At 52.0% G+C, this 20,522-nt stretch overlaps 1 protein-coding gene across 2 annotated transcripts in view; it reads right to left on the bottom strand.

The window, feature by feature from the left end:
* The window catches only part of SEPTIN9 (septin 9), a 115,574-nt gene extending 97,037 nt beyond the window's left edge, over positions 1 to 18,537 (bottom strand). The window contains exon 1 of one of the 2 annotated variants that reach the window (XM_066565536.1): positions 17,977 to 18,537. In XM_066565536.1, the coding sequence (XP_066421633.1) occupies positions 17,977 to 17,998 (22 nt within the window). In that variant the 5' untranslated portion in view covers positions 17,999 to 18,537. Of the gene's footprint in view, positions 1 to 17,505; positions 17,620 to 17,976 lie in introns of those variants that run through there. The other variant, XM_066565535.1, reaches the window with a different exon arrangement.
* Positions 18,538 to 20,522: the final 1,985 nt, after the last annotated feature.

Below are 20,522 nucleotides of genomic sequence, written 5' to 3'. Positions count from 1 at the left end.
GCAAATGCACTGGTGGAGACATTCTCAAAGAGACAGCCCTTCCCCCTCAGCTCCTGCTGCCACCCTGCATCCCTCACACCTGCTGGCCACCTGCCACCACCCCAGAGTCACCATAAACATTTCATTAAAACTATGGAGCAAGCATTTCAGGCACAACGAGTATCCATGCTGCCTTCCACAGCAGGACTGGGGTCCCAGCACAGCACAAGCTCTGCAGAGCCTTCCCTTCCCTCTCACAAGGCACTGAGGCGTGGGAGTTGAACAAGGATCAGTATTATCCACTAAAGCACAGGATGAGCTCTGCAGGAACTGGCAGGCTGGATTGCTTCCAGTTGCTAAAGAAGGCAAATAGTCCAGCCCAGTCCTCTCTCAGTGCCAGATGTGGGGAGCATTTGCAGACTTGAGGATGTGAAGGCACCCCATCCCCATCCTGAGAACCAGATCCCTCACACACCCCCAGCAATGCCTGCTGCACAAAGGCAGAGTGGCACTCTCAATTCTCTTATTTTTCTTATTTTTCCTTTTATTTTCTTATTTTCTTTATGTATATTTAATTTATTTTCTTATTTTCTTTATATTTTCTTATTTTCTTTATTTTCTTATTTTCTTATTTTTATTTTCTTATTTTGTCTATATATATTTAAACTATTTTCTCATTTTCTTTATATTTTCTTATTTTCTTTATATTTTCTTATTTTCTTTATTTTCTTACTTTCTCTTCTCAATTCTCCAACAATTCTCTTTATTTTCCTGAATTAGGCATTTAAAAAAAAGCATTTTGAAGACAGTGGCTTCCTTCTACGTCTTGCAGGCTGAATACAGAAAAGAGCTGGCAAAACTCAAGGAAGGCTGTCAAAGGAATAAAGCAAAATAAACCCCTCACCTTAGAAGGGAACAGCCACAGCCTCTGACAAAGGAATAAAGTAAAATAAACCCCTCATCTTACAAGGAATCAGCCACAGGCTGCCCACAGTGTGGCTTTGCCTGGGAGGGGCTGATGGAGCTCACATTATACAACACAAGGATGGTTATGGGGATGAACTGGGCATCTTCCAGGGAGGAACATCCCAAGCCAGACACAATTCTAGGTGTTCCACACAGTCTGGAGCTTCCAGAAAAGCTTCCCACCCCAAACACAAGGACCTCTTTGCATCTTATCACCGCTCCTGATCTTCTACAGGATGATAACTCTGTGTTTCAACCACATCCAAGGACAGACTGGGTGTCTGTATTTTTATCACAAGGGCTCCCCCAGCCCATACCAGTCACACAGGGATGAATTTCCAGACCCAGCAGATTTTCAGCATTTACAGGATCTCCTTGGTTTGCTTTTTGGTGTGTCTGCTGTGCAGCTGTCCTGGAGCAGCACTGGAACACCCCACAGCCATCAAGCTACCCAGACCCCAGTTTTGAGGACAACAAAATCTTCCAGCCTGGTACTGAAAGGGCCCCATTAAGTGTTAACTGCGCCTTTGCTTCCTTTGCCTCTGACCCTCTCACCCAGAGCTGGGAGCTCCTCACAGCCAAGCCCACTCACAGCGAGCACTGCCTCAGCTCCAGAGCCAAGGAAACCCCTGTGGACTCCAGCCATGAGCTGTCAGAAAGGCACAGAGTGTCAGAAATCACCCAGAGGGCCAGGCCCTGTCACAAATGGCCCAGATTTATTGCCACTCTCCTTCCCGGAGGGAGCTGGAAATCTCAGAGTGCCCCGGCCTCAGGGCAAGCCCATGAACTGCAGCTCCTCAAAGCCCACGTCCTGCTGCTCCACTTCCCCACTCCACCCAGCCCCAGAAGCTCCCAGAGGTGTGGCATCCTCCTTTGCCTGCCAGCTGGGAGATAAACCTCCACTCCTACGCCTTCCTCGGGAGAAAAACCTGATTGTGCTGGAGGGGGAGCGCAGCATCCCGAGCTGCTGGGCGCTCACATCTGCAGCAGGGCACTGGGGAGGCACAGGGAGGTCAGAAACTCAGGTGGAGCCACACAAACAAACCCAAAGTGCTGAAGATGACCCTGCTGGCCTCTCCCTGTGTGTGGGTCAGCTCCCAACACCTCCAGCAGCAGCGGGCATGGGATGGTTTGAAGGCACCCCACAGTGGGATCCCCATGGCCTCGTGGCTCCCATCCCTTCCCAATGTGGCTCCCATCCCTTCCCAAAGTGGCTCCCATCCCTTGCCAACGTGGCTCCCATCCCTTCCCGACTTCCCAGAGCTGCCAAAGCTTCTGGGGCAGCTCTGCCTCTTGCAAGGGACTGTCAGCAGTTTGCATTTTGCATGTTCCAGCCTCGTGTAAGAAAAAGAAGGATGTTTATGTAACCCTGGAAAACGCCGAGCGCAGCAGGATTGCCCGGGAAAACGCGGGAGCTGGTGGAGCCCTGACAGCCACGTCAGCCCAGATCTCTGCCCTGAACTCACAATCATAAAAAGGCAGCTTCCTATTTAATGGAAAATAGCAAAGTCCTTGCCATGCAAGATGTTCTTGTTCATGGCAGATGCAGCTGATGAGTAGAGTATGAAATTCAAGTGGCCACTTCCAGCGCTTCCTGAGAGAGAGCAGCTCCTCGCAGAGCCAATTCTGCATCTCTGCTGGAAAACACCAGGTTTGTTCATTGTTGTTAGTTTATTTTTTTTTAAAGGCAGTTTCTTTTCCAAGCCAGTAACAGGACTGAAAACCAGCCTGGCTTCATTGCTTGAGTACATGCAATACCAATGACAAGGTATTTTTCTTCCAAATTTGCCCTAAACCAGGACAGAGGGCTATGAAGGGAATGTTTTTGATGGGTTGTTTTGATGATGGATCTGACATATCTGCTCAGAAAAAGAAAATCTAATTTGTGAGCAGCAGTGTGCCTTGGAAAGCAGCTTTACAAATATTGGCAGCTCCTGATGTTAATTAACTTTCCTAACAATGAGAAAAGTACTAAAAGCATCCAAAAGGAAATGAAGAACAAGCCAGGCACCTGGGAGTCAACATCTAAAGAACCTGGAGGGAAACGTGTGAGAGTCACTGGGAGCTGAGAGCCTCGGGCAGGCAGAGGTGGGAATGGCAGGGTTTCAGATGGAGGTGATGTCTCCGCACCTCATCTTCACCATCCTCACACAGATACCACACTCTGAACATCCCCAGACACTGCTGACCTCCACAGCTCAATGCAATTCCTATTTAAGTAGAGAAGGAAACGTGACAGATAGGTCAATGAACTCAAACAGCTTCTCCCAGATGGCCAGAGGCAATCAGGGACCAGTCCTGCTTCTGCTGGTCCTTTCCAGCTGCACAAAGATTCTGCATCACCACCTGAAGGATGCAAGGAGAAGCAGCAACCTGAATTTCAACTCAAAACACAACATGAACTTCTGCCAAAGTTCAGGCAACCTCTGCCCCCTGAAGCTGTCCTTGGGTTCACGCTGGATTTGAAGCCAGCATGGTGGAGTTTGACAGGAAAAGCTGACACTTGAGATGTGCTCCTATGTCAACAGCTACAACATTTTACCACACGGGGAAATCTGTCAGCAGAATGTCCTGTCCCAGACAAGGTGCCTTTGAACAGAGTGTTCCACACAGAACTGATTTCCCATGATTCGTGTTGGGCAATGCTGCCAGGGCACAGAGGGGCTCTGTCCTGGATTGCCAAGCAAATTGTATCTATTTGCCATCTGTGTGGCAGCTCTTCTGTTCAGTGGGCAGTTTTCCTTATCTCTTCCACACCCACTCCTCTCTCAGGGCAGACACCTGCTGATAACAGCTATGGAATGTCCCTGCATGGCTGATAAGAACTACAGCATCCCATTGGGAGATGTGAGCCCAGGGGGAGGAGCCAAGCATTCCTACCTGGATATAATCTGAGATTCTGGAACACCAGCACAGCTTCTGCACTGGATTCCCAGAGGAACAGCAGCTGCCTCTTCCCCTGGATCTTCAGAGGCAGAGACTGCACCTTTCTCCAGAATCCCTGCTCCAGCAGAGCCACCCCTGGCACTGCAGGAGGGCTGAGCCACAATTCCAATGGTTCTGCTGCCAGCACCCTGACCCACAGGGTGTCAGGCTGGGTTCTGACTCTGGCACTGTTGTTTTAATTTACTGAATTATTTTTTTTATCTTTTTATTTTCTTCCTTAGTAAAGACCTGTTATTTCTGCTCCCATATTTTTTTTTTTTTTTTGCTGAGAGCCCCTTAATTTAAAATTTAAAGCAATTTGGAAGGAGGGGGTTTACATTTTCCATTTCAGGGGAGGCTCCTGCCTTCCTTAGCAGACACCTGGCTTTCCAAACCAAGACAGGCTCCCAGCAGAAAGAGGGCACTGACAGCCACCAAAACAACCTGCAGCCTTGTACAAGAGGGAGCTAGCAAAGAAAAGGAGTAGATCTTCAGTTTTGATGGATAATTAGTGCTGCGGGGTGAATCCTTCAATGCAGAAAAATGGGTGCCCTGGTGTCGGCCCCTTGTTTGGATTCACATCTCTCTGTGTGCAACAAGGAGCAAAATAAAACTTTTCTTGTTACCACAGAGTCACAAAATGGTTTGGGTTGAAGGGACCTATAAGATCATCTTGTTTCAGCCCCTCTGGCATGGGCAAGGACAGCTTCCACTGTCCCCAAGCCCTGTCCAACCTGGCCTTGGACACTTCCAGGGATGGAGCACACACAGGGTGTGGCAGAGGAGCAAATCTTGGGTGAGCAGGCAAAGCTGAGCTTTACCAGAGACAGAGCAGGGCTGCACCAGGAAGCCGCACACAGAGAGAGGAGGGGGAGGAAGGCAAGGAGCCAGGAGAGGGAGAGCTCAGCCAGAGACCCCACCCTTGCTGCTCAACCCCCCCGATACCCCTCCTGCTGCCTCTGAGGCCCTTTTCTTCAAAATACCTTTTCTTCTTCCTGTAGCACTTGCATGATTCCCACAGCTCTCTGGAAACCCTTCAGCCCCCACAACCAAACCAGATCTGCATCACCCACTGTCAAATATCCCCTTCCTCCACCCCTTGTTTCTCTGGCTGTAACTTCTGCCCTTGTGCAGGGCAAGATAAAGTTTCCTCTGCAGATGCAGACCAAGGGCCACTCTCTGAGCAGTCTTGACATGAAGAGGGAGCTGTGGAGTGTGGGAATCTATAAAATTAGAGTGTTTTAGTGGAGCTGTGACAGAGGTGAGCAGAGGACACCAGAGGTGGGTTTCACCCAATCTGGGGGTCACCCATGAGATGATTGTTGAGCATCCCAGCTGCTGCACTGTGACCGTGTTCACAGGGGTCTGAGGATGAGGGAGGAGATGAGGGAGGAGATGAGGATCTGACTCCATGTTTCAGAAGGCTGATTTATTATTTTATGATATGTATTATATTAAAACTATACTAAAAGAATAGAAGAAAGGATTTCATCAGAAGGCTGGCTAAGAATAGAAAAAGAAGGAATGAATAACAAAGGCTTGTGGCTCGGACAGAGTCCAAGCCAGCTGACTGTGATTGGCCATTAATTAGAAACAACCACATGAGACCAATCACAGATCTACTTGCTGCATTCCACAGCAGCAGATAACCATTGTTTGCATTTTGTTCCTGAGGCCTCTCAGCTTCTCAGGAGAAAAAATCTTAAGGAAAGGATTTTTCATAAAAGATGTCTGTGACACTGCACAGCTGTGCCCACAGCAAGACAACACCAGTGCCATGCCACAAACTCTTGCTGTATCATTTTGGAGCAAGGCCAGGAGCAGGATCCAAACCACAGAGCCCCATCAGTGCTCAGGGCACCGCGTGAGACTCAGCAACATCCCCCAAGGCCTCAGGCACAGCCAGCACAGAGCCCAGTACCACCAGTAACACCAGTCACTGCCACAAACTGGTGAGCAAAGTCGGGGCACAACCTGCACCTCAACAGGCTCCTCCAGTGGGTGTCTCAAGGGCTGGAAAGGTACAAGAGCAGGGTCCAGAACAGCCCTTGTGGGTGGAAACACCACCCCCAGCACTCAGCTCCGCTGCAGAGGGAGCAGGGAGGGTTTCCTGGTCCGTGGCCAACTCTGCTGTTTATGGAGGATGTGCCTTCCCCAGGGTGTGTTTCAACAGAGCACGAGACTCACAATTTCACAGCTCACTTTCCCTCTCCACCCACCGGGAACTTCTCAGATATTCTGGAAAAAAAAACCTACCCCAAAACAACCAAGAGCTCTCCAGCCTCAGTGGTTTCCAAGCAGGCTCCCTCCCTGAGGAGCAGCTGTCAGTGCAGAGAGCAACCAGGGCTTTCCAGGCAGCCAAAGTCAGGTTTGACCAGTTCTCCACTTGAATGCATCAAAGAATGCAAGAAAGGGGAGAACTAGGAAATATTTTAGGTGCTGAAGCCCTCTCATGGTCCAACAGCTTATCTGACCTCAAGGTTGCCTGCTTTGCTTCTATCTTGATAAATCTGTGAACAATTAAACACAAACCCTCTTGGTGAGTGTTCCTGGAATGGCAGCTCCAGCCTTGGCACTCTGCAGAGCCAAGAAAAGCCTCAGGGGGAAGGAAAACAATTAAAAGCTTCAGGGTTGGGGAGGGAGAACTGGGGGAAATGGTAGGGCCCTACAGAGTCATCCTCATTTCCAAGGAAAGAGAGGGGAAAGCTTAAATACCTGAGCAGGAAACAGCAGGGAAGGGATGACCAGGTCTTTGTGCTCTTCAGGGAGCAGAGGAGATCAGATGGCTCTGGCTGGTGAGAGGGACAGGCCAGGGACACATCAGCCAGTGCTGAGCAGTGCTGTAGCTGTGGACACAGCCCTGGCAGCACCAGCATCCCTCCAGGGCAAGTTCTGCCTGTGCCTGATTTATGGACATGAATCCCTTTCTTTGGCCCCCAGCTCCCAGCAGGGACAACTCCAGTGGGAACAACTCGTGTGTCCAGCCTGATGCCCACCTGCAGCCCAGCCCCACATCTCAAACCAGCAGCAGCCGCTGCCCTGAGCCCGGAGGGAGCCTCACCCAGCCCTGCCTGGGGGGCTGACACATCCCAGGGTCAAATTCCCAGTTTTGTCACCACAAATCCCTCGCAGCAGATCCTGAATTGCCGAGGAGGAAAAGCGGAAAGCACCCCCTCATTTTCCATGGAGGAAGTGAGAGCACACGTGTTAAATGATTTACCCAAGGGCATGGAGTGATTCAGAAGGGCAGGAAGAGGATCCACAGCCCTGCTTTATAGTGCCACGAGATCATTCCCCCCTCCTGCTGCTCAAACCCTGACTCACTGCTAAATAAAAGCTGTGCCAAAAAGCAAATCTGTTCAGAAGAGGGGAACGCTGATGCTTTAGGATTGGGGCACCCCTATGCTTCCAGCACTGTTGTGATAAACATTGTACATTTGACTGAATAAAACCCCTCCCTGTAAGGAGAAATAAATTGTCCATTGTCCATTTTACTGAATAAAACCCCTCCCTATTAGGACATAAATCAGAATTTGCTGTCCTCAGTTCTAGACCTCAGCAGTTATTTGCTTTTTACAGCCAGACACAACCTTACAGAGGTGAAATTCAAGGGGACACCTGGAGGGTGAAGGGGCATCCCTGGGACAGGGAGAGGTGGTGCAGGTGTGGGCAGGGGGAGGCTGGAAGGAGGCTGGGGCAGGGATTGCTGGCAGCCCTCACAGCTCCTGGGGCTGGGCAGGGAGTGTGGCAGTGCCCACCTCATCCCTGCAGCCCTGGGGGTGAGCCAGGGGCATCCACAGCCCCCAGGGCACCAGCACCACACTGCTGCTGCTTCCTACAGCCGCTCATTCCTGTCCCACACTTGGGACCCACATCCCACTGGCCCTTCCCAGCCTGGAGTGCTCCCATTCCACAGAGGTGGGAATTTGATCTTATTCTTCTTGTATTACTAATAACTCATCCTTTGTCCCAAACCCTGAACTCCATCCTTGTCGTACCCTATAAAAACCCCACAACCCTGCCTTTGTGGGTCTTTTCCCTTTGTCCCACCCCTCCTCCCCAGGGGTAATAAATGGATTTTTGAGCTTTCTGAAACTAAAACTTGTCTCATTTTGTTCCCATGCCCAGCACCAGCAGCTGCACCCTCCCTGGACACGATGAACTCTGTTGGAACGTGATGCAACAAATGGTGGGGAATGTGGGCAGCCAGTGAGGACAGCACGACCAGCAGCCCATGATTCACCCCCTGAGGGCAGCACCCTGTGGGAAAACACTCAAGAGGCAAGAGGCCAGGTTGAGAGTGACCTTAAAAACATGGGGGTAAAAGGCTTATGGGGAGAGGAATTCCCAGTAAGGGAACCAGCTGATGGGACTGGCATCTACCAACACTCAGTGAGACGTTTAAGAACAATTTAGGTTTTTTTGTTTTTCATGTGCAACACAACACAACATCCCACGAGCTGTCACCCCTGCCAGGCCCCTGGCACCCCCACTCCCAGCCCTGGCACATCCCTGGGGATGGGGATGAGTCAGTGGGAGTGACAGACTCTGAGTCAGGGATGGTGGCCAAAGCCTCTGGGGATGCTGACACATCCTGCCAGGATGGTGGGGTCAGCTGCTGCAGGGCAGGGTGACCCTGATGCCCTGGAATGGCCACCCAGAGCAGAGGCTAGACAGAGCTGAGAGGATAAAATGGGTATTTGTGGGATGGGTATTTAAAATGGGTATTTATTAATGGGTCTTTATTAAAGGTCTCCAACAGATTGGGCTGCCAAAAGCCTCCCAGAGGCTGCACCCAAGATGGACAATGGTCATGAGTTTTTCAGACAATTATAAGTTTGGTCTATTTACATATTAGAGGTTAATTGCCCAATTACTGCTTCAGGTAATGAGGTCACATCCCCCCATTTTGCTCCCCTCTAATTCATTTTTGTTTATACTTTTCAGGCCTGAGGCTGTGATAGTGCCCTTGGAACAGTCTGACCAAAATGTGAAGAGAGCTCACTAACACTCCATATAGAGCTCAGAGTTATACTCTAATGCAGTACAGGATCTGAAAAATATAAAGGCTAAAAACTTAAAGCATCAGAGGGTCAGCCCAGGGATCTGTCACCTGAAATGGGACAGATTTCCTAGAGGCACCCTGGTGGGCACTGAAGCCAGCCAAGGTGTTTTTCATGCAGGGCTCCTCCCATGTCTGTGCTGACAAGGCAGCCAGAAGTTTCAGGGTGTTATTTACAGGGCACAGGTTTGAAAGGGTCAGTTGAAGCAGCGGGAGAAGCCTCTTTGCACTCCTTTACACATGGTGTAGCCAAGGAAACAGGTCCCTGGAGTGGAAAATGGGAGATCTGGGGCTGATGCACAGCGCCAGGCAATCGACTCTATACAAGTCACCGTGTAAAGAGACCTCACAATGCGTCTGTCCAAGTCCTCAGGACCCTGCAGCCTCCAGCTGCACTGACAGCAAACACCACCCAAACGCCCAGAGCAGAGCTGGGGTCCCTGCAGCAGTGTCACAGCAGGGACACAGAGCCACCCCAGCCACCCCTGGCCAGCACAGCCCCACCGTGGGCTGGGTGAGCTCCCCAGGGTCAGGGCAGCACAATGCCTGGCATTTCCAGCACCACCCAGGTGGGAAGGTCTGGAAAGTTCTTTGTTGGCAGCCTGGGGAGAGCCAGGGAGCAGCAGCTGGAGCAGCTCCTGGGCCAGGCAGCAGCAGGAGCTACTGGGGAAGGAGCAGGGACACACAGACCCTCACACAGGACCCTGCTGCTCCCCTGCTCAAACAGGGGCTGCTCAAGCCTAAAGCCCAAGGCAGAATCTCAGAAGAACCCAAACACAGGCAGTTCATGATTTGAGTTCACCCAAAATCAGCAGCACAGGGACAAAATCGCATCCCCAGGCACCAAAACCAGCCTTACCCACACCAAGATGTGTCTGCCCAACACAGCTGTTACCTGCAGGGTCTTTTCCTTCCTGTTTTTTCTCTCAGCTAAAGCAGAAACTGTCCCTGGACTCAAACCCTGGCTTCAAGTCCTGATCCTGCAGCTTCACAGCACTCAGCTCCATGGAGCTGCTCTTCAGCCTCATGCTGTCCTTTAAAGCAGCCCTTCCTGCCAGCTCAGGGTTGGAACTCTCCAGCTGTCCCTCTACAGCACCCAGGTGGATTCAAGCACACAGCTGCCCCTGACAGAGGCTCTGGATCCATCAGAGCTGCTTCAGCCAACCTGGGTCACTCCATGCTGTGTGTGCTGGGCAGGTTTGGTGCTCCCTGGCACTGCCAGGGATCAGGCACCCAGAAAACACCCCAAAACTACCCAAAAAACACCAAAAAACCACCCAAAAAACACTCAAAAACCACCCAAAAAACACTCAAAAGACACTCAAAAAACACCCCAAAAACACCCAAAATACACTCAAAAGACACTCAAAAAACACCCCAAAAACACCCCAAAACCACCCAAAAAACACCAAAAAACCACTCAAAAAACACCCAGAAAACACCCAAAAAATACTCAAAAAAACCCCCCAAACCTCAAAAAACACCCAGAAAACAACCAAAAAACACCCAGAAAGCACCCAATAAACACCCAAAAAATACTCAAAAAAATCCCCCCAAACCTCAAAAAACACCCAGAAAACAACCAAAAAACACCCAAAAAAACACCCAGAAAACACCAAAAAATGACCCAAAATACACTCAAAAAACACCCAGAAAACACCCAAAAAATACTCAAAAAAAAACCCCCAAACCTCAAAAAACACCCAAAACCACCCAAAAAACACCCAGAAAACACCAAAAACGACCCAAAATACACTCAAAAAACACCCAGAAAACACCCAAAAAATACTCAAAAAAAACCCCCAAACCTCAAAAAACACCCAGAAAACACCCCAAAACCAGCCAGAAAACAGCCAGAAAACAGCCAAAAAACACCCAAGAAGCACTCAAAAAACACCCAAAACCACCCAGAAAACACCCCAAAAACACCCAAAAAACACCCCAAAAAACACCCCAAAAAACACCCAAAACCACCCAAAACCACCCAGAAAACACCCAAAAACCACCAAACACACCCCCCTGCCCCCCAAACCCCTCATGTCAGCTTCTCCTCTTATCAGCAAGGGCTGTGACACCAAGGCTCCTCCATCCCCATGAGCAAGATGTGGAAGCACAAAAGCCTGGAAAGACAAAAGCATCTGAAAGAAATAAAGAACCCACATCCTGCAGCCTTGGGAAGGAGAGGAGAAAGTGCTCCAGGCAGGCAGGCAGTGCCAGCTGGCAGGGGCTGGGCTGCTGCCATTGACAGATGCTGGCCCAGGGTGGGAGGCTGTGGAGAGAGAACCCAGCTTTGGGAGGGTCAGGGAGAGTAATTTCAGAATATTTGGATCTTCTGTGCCTTGGCCCAATGGGATTCTGAAAAAAATCAGGCAACAGAAGCACCAAATTATGAATATTTGTGTGCTCCAATGTGCCAGGGACCAAACTTGGGTTGTCTTGATAACATGGTTTAATTTTCCAGGCCGAGCAGGCAGCAGTGAAATGCAAACCCAGCATTATTTCCACAGCCTTGAGTTACATCATGGCCAAAGCTGCAACCTGGAGATGCTGCAGAGCTCAGGGCAGGCTCCCCCTCAACCCCTGCATCCAGCACCCACTGATCCCCTGCCACACTGGCTTCACTGGAAACCAGAATTTGCTTTGGTTTATCAGGTACCTGATAATGACATAATCACAAAATTAATGCAGATCTGTTTATGCAGCACTGATTTCACATGGGGGAAAAAAAATCTTTGTTTTGGAGCAAGAATGACATATTTTTACAGGGAGAACAATCAGTCACTGGAACAAGCTCCCCAGGGACATGGTGGAGTCCCCACTGCTAGAGGTTTTCAGGATGTAATTGAGCCCTGTGCTAGATAATCTCATTTAGGGTCCCTTTCCCACAAAAGGCTGGGCCAGGTGATCTTTTGGCGTCCTTTCCAACCTGGGCTGTCATTCCATGGAAAAAAACCACACTCTCAGATTTATTGTGTGATTATTTGCTTGTAAAACGAATGCATTTTATTCACCTGTAAACCCCTGCTCATTCTCCCCCCCCCCCTCAAGCCACAATCCAGAGCTGTTTATAAGTCTCGAACAACACTCTTGGCATCAGCAACCCAGAACTCAGTTAAACCTTACACTGCAGGGCTGTTCTTACACAATAGCAGGGCTATTTCACTCCACCTGCAGCTCAGGCTCACAGGTGTCCCATGGCAGGCAAGTAGAACCTGGTTAATCAGGATAAATCAATTTAACCACAGCAGCCTGAAGTGCTGGAGGACAGAGAGAGCCACGTCCTGCTCAGCCATGGGGAAATTCAGTTTTCAGTGCTGGTGCCTAGGAAGGGAGAAGCTGCCCTTGCAAACAGACACTGAGTAGAGCCCAAGAAACTTCTTTAAAATGGGTCAAAATGCACGGATATTGGTTGGGCACACACATAAAGGTGCTGTCTCCATCAGCCTGTCCAGAGCAGCCACCAAGCCCACGTGGAACAGCCCCAGGTCCCACCCACAACCCTGTGCCAGGGATTCTCCTCACTGCAGTGTCAGAACAGCTCCCAGCTGCAATTCTGCAACCCCTTCACTGCCAGGGAGCTTCAGCAGAGACCCAAACAGCAGATCCTCACCCAGAATAAAGGGGAATGGCAGCACAAACCCCTTTTCCTGAGGGCTTACGGAACATCAGAGGCAGAGCAAGGAATTCTCCCTACATTTTCTCAGCTCCTAACATGGGGATGCCACAGAGCCCTGAACCCAGCACAGCACTTCTGTCTAACAAATCCCTCTGTCCACGAGTTGCAGCTGCAAGGAAAAGCCAACAGGACACAGATATTGTGCTTCTGAGATCATTAAGGCAACACGAGACATGTGTTGACCCAGACATACTTCCCTAGCTACGTACTTGCTTCTACTCAGCATTATGGTATGCTGGACCTTGGAAGAGCCCTGACTCGCATGAGAAATGTCCTCCCTCACCCCAGCAGCATGGGAATCGCCTTGCTGGGAGGCTCCAAGACATCCAGCAAAGAAAAAGAGTTTGCAGAGGAGCTGCAGGCCTGGGGCTGGCCAAGCTGAGCAGAGCGGTGTCAGGAGTTACCTGAGCTGTCAGGCCAGGGATGAGTTGTGCCCCACAGTGGGACCATATTTAATGGAGATGAGCAGAATTTCCAGCAGATTTAAGAGCAGACATCAGGAAATGGATCGTGCTTCATACCTTGACATGGCTCAGACAAGTGGGGGAATGCATCTGCTGGCCAGGCAGCCAAAGGGGCTGGGAGCAGCACGGAGCCTGCAGAGGCAGCTCCAGAGCCCCCAGAAACCCAGGCCCTTCCCTGGGAGACCTTCTGCTCACTGAGACAGGACCCGCAGCCACCACAGGGTGCTACAGAATGCGTAGGGTGAGGTACAGGTGGATTTTACAGGGCACTGCAGCACCTGACAGGGGAGGGTTAAATACACCCAGGACGGTGTCCCTGAGTGCCAGGGCTGGGTGAGCGCAGACGGATCTGACAGGAGGTGGAACCATGTGTAAAAAAAAACCAGTGGAAAGCCAGCTCCAAATGCACTTGGACATTGGGGTTTTTTTGCAAATATTGCTTCAGAGCATTAGCAAGAGCTCCAGCACCTTTGCACAAAGGTGCCCTGGGAGCAGTGACAGCCAGCCTGGGCACCAGGGCTCTGTGCTCCTTGCAGCCTGAGGGCTCAGAGATCCCCACCCTGGTGCTCCTTCCCAACAAAAAACCCTGGATCACAGCCTGGTGTCCCACAGGTTCTCAAAAGAGAAAGGAAAATGTCTGGCACATAAGGTGTGTGGCTGTGGGAAGGCACTAAACAGAGACACATCAGGCTTTTATCTGCCATTTCCTAGGGACACTGAGAAACCTGAGACAGGAAAAATAGCTGAAGCCATCAGAAGCAACCTCAACCCCTCTGCCCTCACACACACCTTTAGAAGATTAACTTTTATTTTAAAAAATGAAGGAACAAGGACATCCCTCACACCTCCAGCAATCACAACTGGCACCCTGCTTTGCTTTCCTCCTCACTTCAGCATGTGGTGCTTCCCAGGCAGCTCTGAGAATATCAAAGGTGTTTTGTTGTGATCACCCAGCCCCTGCAAATCACACCCTGCAATCAGGGGCTGTGTCCCTGCTGCTCAGGGTGATGGATAAAACCAGAATATAATAATGTAATAATAAATCTAATAAATATAATAAATATAATTACTATAATAAATACAATAAATATAATAAATATAATAAAATAATATAATAATGCAATAATATAATAATAAATTATAAACCATAATATAAGAATATGGCACATAATAAACATCCCTGTAGCGGATGGAATGGAAAGGTTCAGAATGATCACCAATGGGTTAATTAATGATCACCAATGGGTTAATTAACCCTTCCTTTTCTTTCTGTGCCCCTCCAGCCCCCATGCCTGGCTCTGCCCAACACGTGCCACTCACTGCAGCCAGGTGTTGTGATCACATATTCATCATCACCTGTTAACCCTTCAAATGAGCTTTCCCAGTGCAATTTTAATATGAATAACTTCACTGGGGGATCACACATCACTGCCGCACCCATCCTCACACGGCAGTAACCAAACCCTCTCTGCTCAGGGAGATGCACGCCTTTCCTTTTCTTTCAAAAAGAGACAAGAGGCCCCGCGGCACTGACAATTAAAGCTTTGTAGAGAGATCCGAGGCAGTCAAAGGGAAAAGGGCCGCTAGGGAAAGACAGGAGAGCCATCTCCAGGCCACAGCCACCAGCGCAACCTGGCATGGAGGGACAGGGCCCAGAGCTTCCAGCCCCAAACCAGAAACAATCCCACCGAGAGCTGGTGCTTTTCATGCTCTCATAGCTCTCAGAAATGTGTGAGAAATGAGTTAACTGGATTAGGAGAGACAAACAGGTCCTGTGAGATTGTGTTCCTCCAGAGTTGTCCCCTGAGTGAGACTGGCACCTTGTCACAGGGCAGGCAGCCCCACAGCTGGCACTGAACCTGGCACTGAACCTGGCACAGCCCTGCAGCATCACCTCACACCTCCCTGCAGGTGTTTGCCACCCCCTGGGATGGGACACAGCTCTGGGAGCAGAGCCCAGGCTGTCCCTGGGCAGGGGACACCCCAGGGGACAAGCCCAGCCAGCAGCTGTGGGAAAACAGAGCTCAAAGAAGAGTTTAGCTCCAGATGCCACCCACCCTGGAGTGCCCTCACCCACCCAGCAGCCCCACTCTGGGCTCAGGGGTCAGCACTAATTAAAAGCATGTTCAGGGCCAGGGCAGTGATGGGACAGGGCCCCCAGCGTGGCACGGATCTGCTTTCACCCAAATCCTCTCCCATCAGCCACCAAAGGCAGCACCCAGCCTTCCTGCAGGCTGGGACTGAGCTCTGCTCCCCTCCTGCAGCAGGGCCAGAGCCCCTGGCACCCTCAGAGACCCCAGCAGGAGCAGGGGGAGCTGGGCTCTCCCTGAGCACCCACTCTGGCCATGGATCTGAGACAGCCTGGTGATACCAGCACCACAGAACCACCTAGGCTGGAAAAGGCACCGAAAATCATCCACTCCAACCATTGTTTGCCACTTCTGTGCCCAGAATCTCTTCAAGAACAGTTTTGCCACACATGGTTTGTCCTTCCCCCCAGCTGAGCAGCTCTGCCTGCCTGTGCTGACTCCTTCAAGCAGGGACCTGTGGAGCAGATCAGACACCAGACCTTCAGGCCATCCATTTCCCCATCCCACAGTCCGTGCCAAAGTCATGGATCACAAACACCGCCAGGATGGTCTGCACCATTCCAAGGTCCCACACAGCACCTGAGCAAGGGCAGAGCAGCTCTGTTCATCATCCTGGCAACCTCCACAGCTGAAGGAAGGCACACACCACATTCATGCACACCTGGCCCAGGCCACCGGGCACAGCCACGTGCCATCCCTGCTCACAGCAGGGAAAACCAGTGGAAAGCCAGCTCCAAATGCACTTGGACATTGGGGGTTTTTTGCAAATATTGCTTCAGAGCATTAGCAAGAGCTCCAGCACCTTTGCACAAAGGTGCCCTGGGAGCAGTGACAGCCAGCCTGGGCACCAGGGCTCTGTGCTCCTCGCAGCCTGAGGGCTCAGAGATCCCCACCCTGGTGCTCCTTCCCAACAAAAAACCCTGGATCACAGCACCAGGGAATCCCCTTTCCCCCCAGAGACCCTTTGCAGAGCTGCCCAGCACCTCTGTGAGGAGGAACTGGCCCCAGCACTGCAGCAGGGATGGGATCAGCCCCCCTGTCACCCCGTCCTGTCCCTGCCCCGTGGCTCAAGCTGCCCAGCCCAAAGCTGCCGCAGCTCAGGCAGCTCTCAGGAATGCTTTGAAGTGGCTCAGAGCAGAAAGCACAAGCAGCAGAGAGGGACAGGGGGCTGCGGAGGTGCCAGCAGCGCTCTGAGCGCAGGATGCTCCTGCAGGTAAATCCTCAGCCAGGGGCTCTCAGCACACCCCTGGAAGGGGCCAGCCGTGGGAACAGCCTTCCCTGGCCACAGCCTGGCTCCACCCTGCCTTCAGAGCTTCCTCTGGCCGCTGTGGTTTCCCTCCCAGCGCTGATGCCCGGCAGGGAACGCCCAGGATGAGAGTCCCTTGCGCCCTGGGGTGGCACGGAGGAGGGACAGCCCAGACCTGCCAGCCTGGGCACTGCCACCCCTCCCGCAGCTCACAGGGGGACACAGGCAGCCTGTCCCCTGTCCCTGCCACCAGAAACCGGCGGCCACAGCCACCCTGGGCAGCTCAGGGCAGTGCCACCACCCCCAGCAGCTGCCCGGAGCTGGGAGCAGCTCTTGGAGGCGCTCAGACATGCACCACAGGGCGGGAATTGAGGGGAATTAAATGGAGTTATTCATGTTATTCATTGCTCTGCCTCTCCCCCCACGCACGGCCAGCAAGGTGAAGCCCAGCAGAGAGCAGGGAGCAACTCTGGAATAATCAGGGAGCAGCCCTGGAATAAGCAGGGAGCAGCTCTGGAATAAGCAGGGAGCAGCTCTGGAAAAGGCAGGGAGCAGCTCTGGAAAAGGCAGGGAGCAGCTCTGGGAGAAAGAGGGAACAGTCCTGTGATAAGCAGGGAGTAGCTCTGGGAGAAGCAGGGAGCAACTCTGGAATAAGCAGGGAGCAGCCCTGGAATAATCAGGGAGCAACTCTGGAATAAGCAGGGAGCAGCTCTGGAAAAGGCAGGGAGCAGCCCTGGAACAGGCAAGGAGCAGCTCTGGAATAAGCAGGGAACAATCCCGGAATAATCAGGGAGCAGCCCTGGAACACTCAGGGAGCAGCCCTGGAATAAGCAGGGAACAATCCCGGAATAATCAGGGAGCAGCCCTGGAACAGGCAAGGAGCAGCTCTGGAATAAGCAGGGAACAATCCCGGAATAATCAGGGAGCAGCCCTGGAACACTCAGGGAGCAGCCCTGGAACACGCCGGCAGCCCCTGCCCAGCCAGGCAGGACTGGGAGGGCAAAAACGCCGGGAGGACGCTTTGGCAAGCTGGAAAATCCCCGCCACAGACACACAGACAGACAGACAGACACACAGCCACGCAGCCAGGAGCCAACCTTCAGAGCAGAAGCGCGTCTCCATGCCAAGAGCTCGGTGATTTTCCTTCCTCCCTGTGCCCGGCTCGCAGCTCTGAGCTCACAGGCTCAGCATTCATCCCCCCGCGCACATGGGAGCCCAGGGGGAGAGAGAGGCACTCAAATGAAATCCAGACCTAGAAAGCAATTTCTTCTTCCCCCCCTTTGCTTTCCCCCCTTAGCCCCCCTCCTGGCTTCTGCTGGAATCACCGTCTGTCTCCAGGGCTCAGGAGGATGGGAAAAAAAAAAAAAAAAAAAAGGAAAAAAAAAAAGAAGAAAAAAATGCAGAAGGGAAGCATTGCAGGGAAAAAAAAAAAAAAAAAAAAAGGAAATAAATAAAGGAATCGGCTGAAATCCACCCGGAGCAGGGCTGTTCTTCTGAAAGTACAGAAGCTGCTGGAAAGGTAGGAGGGCAGGGGCAGAATATAACATATTAAAAGATCAATAGCCTACCTGAAATCCGGTCCCTCTCCATTACTACGGGATATATTTAGCATCCGCGTGTCACGGCCGTCCCTTTTTTCGGTGGCGTCCCCTTCTTTCCCCCACTCTCCCTCCCTCCTTGCCTTGCCTCCTCCTCCTCCTCTTCCAAAAAAAGCTCTTTGTCTGGTCTAATTTCTTCAATCTGTTGCAATCATGAATGCATCCAAATTACCACATTTCCATGTGCTGATCATATGTTTGTGCTCCAAACTGAAGTAGCTTTGTCTCTTTGAAATGAAAACGAAGAGTGAGGGAGAAAGAGAAAGGAGGAAGAAGAAAGGAAAAGGGGGTACATGACCCGAAAAATCCTGTAACTCCCTGGAATACTCCAGCAGGCGCAGGAAAACTGGAAATCCCGAGTCCTCTGTAAAACAGTCTTAAAGCTACAGCGTGCGAGTGTCCGGGGGAATGCTCCAGCCTCCACAGCTCCCTCTTAATATCCACCAGGAGATGCTTAAGGAACTTGGCTCCTCACAATAACACAGCCAACAACTCATCCAGCTTCTCAAATCTCTCCCCACTTCCCCAGTCTTATTTTCCTGCTATTTCCTCTATCCCCTCCTCCTTCCTTGGCTCCAGCGTTTTAAAAGCTCGCAGATCCCGCACGCTCCCCCCCCTTTTTTTTTTTTTTTTTTTTTTTTGCCAGGTCTGAAGTTTCGATTCATGCATAAACTATTCGGCTGATGAGGGCTGACTTCATTCCAAGCTCAGCATCACGGGGCTGCTGCTGCTGCTGCTACCAGGCGGGACCTGGTCCTGCGCAGCCCCTCGGGGGCTGCCCTGGCAGCGTTTCTCCCTCCTCCCCACGGCCTGGCAGCGAGCAGCAGGATTTCCGAGCCTGCCAGAAGCCATGGTGGAAGTGTCTGACCCGGGCAGGAGCTCTCAGTTCTCTCCCCGGAGGTTTGAGAGCAGGTTTGGCTCCCGGAGATGCTGCCCAGGCAGGGGAGCAGAGCAGCCCAGTGCCCGCTGCTGCTGTGCCCGCAGGGATGGAGGGATGGAGAGATGGAGGGATGGAGCAGAGCAGCCCTGCAGAGCCCGGTGCCCACTGCTCCTGTGCCCGCAGGGATGGAGGGATGGAGGGATGGAGGGATGGAGAGATGGAGGGATGGAGGGATGGAGCGGAGCAGAGCAGCCCTGCAGAGCCTGGTGCCCGCTGCTGCTGTGCCCGCAGGGATGGAGGGATGGAGGGATGGAGGGATGGAGAGATGGAGGGATGGAGGGATGGAGGGATGGAGCGGAGCAGAGCAGCCCTGCAGAGCCTGGTGCCCGCTGCTGCTGTGCCCGCAGGGATGGAGGGATGAGGGGATGCAGAGATGGACTGACCCACACAGAAACTTCCCCTTGGCTCAGGTGTGAGCACCTCCAGCAGGGGCTGCCCTCTGCCCAAACACCCTGCACAACCTTCCCGAGCCATCCCGCACTGATTCCTGTTGATAATCACAGAATTCCCAGAATCACTGGGTTGGGAGAGACCTCAAAGATCATCAAGTTCAACCCATCCCCAACACCTGAACTAAACCCTGGCCCCCAGTGCCACATCCAGGCTTTGTTAAACACACCCAGGGATGGGGACTCCACCACCTCCCCAGGCAGCCATTCCAGAACTTTATCACCTTTCTGTAAAACTCTTTTCCCTAATATCCAACCTATACCTCCCTTGGTGCCTCTTGATCACCCAGCCAGATGCAAGGGTACAGCCTCCATCCCCAGAGCTGGCAAAGAAACCACTCAACGCCCATGCTGAGGCAATGCTGGGAGGGAAGGCACAGCTGTTCCACAGGCCAGATGTGCTGACAGGACCCTTGTGCCATCTGCATGGTCCAAGTGACAGTTCTTGCCCCAAAAACCTCACGAGTTCACACAGAAACACCAAAGTGTGACAGCTGTGACACAGCCTGGCACTGCTCTCATGCCAGGGGCAGAAGGACAGGTTATTTATTGCCCAGCTGGATGAATAAACCTGCAAGGAAAGACTCCAGGCACTACAGAAACGGCTGAAACCCTTGGGCAGCCTGGCCTTACTGCCCAAAGTAAGGACAGTTAGGACATTCCATCACTGAGGATTTGTCCCATTCAGCGGCAGCTGCAGTTTCAGCATCCCCAGACCAGAGGGAGGAACACAGCCAGCACCCAGCTGTGGGGTCAGCCCAGCCCCCAGGCAGCACCACATCCCCAGGGATGGGGATGGGAAGCAGCCCCAAGACAGCCCAGTCCTTCTGGAAGGTTCTCTCCCATGCCTCTCTCTCCCCCAGCATGTTGTTATTCCCTGGGCAGAGGATTCCAATTCCTCCCCAAATCCTGCTCATTTGCTAGCAGAGCCCTGCATGCTGCTGCTGCCAGAGCCCAAGGCACTGGAGGGGACAATGAGCAATGTTTTCCCATTGACAGGCTCACAGAACATTTCCTGCCTCACATCTCAAAGGTGCTGAACACAAAGCAAGGACACGGGGGAGCTGCACAGCCCCGTGCAGCACAAACCCCACTGCCCTGCCTGCACCAAGCAGCCCCATGGCTGG

Source organism: Molothrus aeneus, chromosome 25 (genome assembly GCF_037042795.1).
Source record: "Molothrus aeneus isolate 106 chromosome 25, BPBGC_Maene_1.0, whole genome shotgun sequence".
Classification (NCBI taxonomy): Eukaryota; Metazoa; Chordata; class Aves; order Passeriformes; family Icteridae; genus Molothrus; species Molothrus aeneus.
Note: the sequence above shows the minus strand (reverse complement) of the source record. Positions and strands in the feature narration are given on the sequence as shown.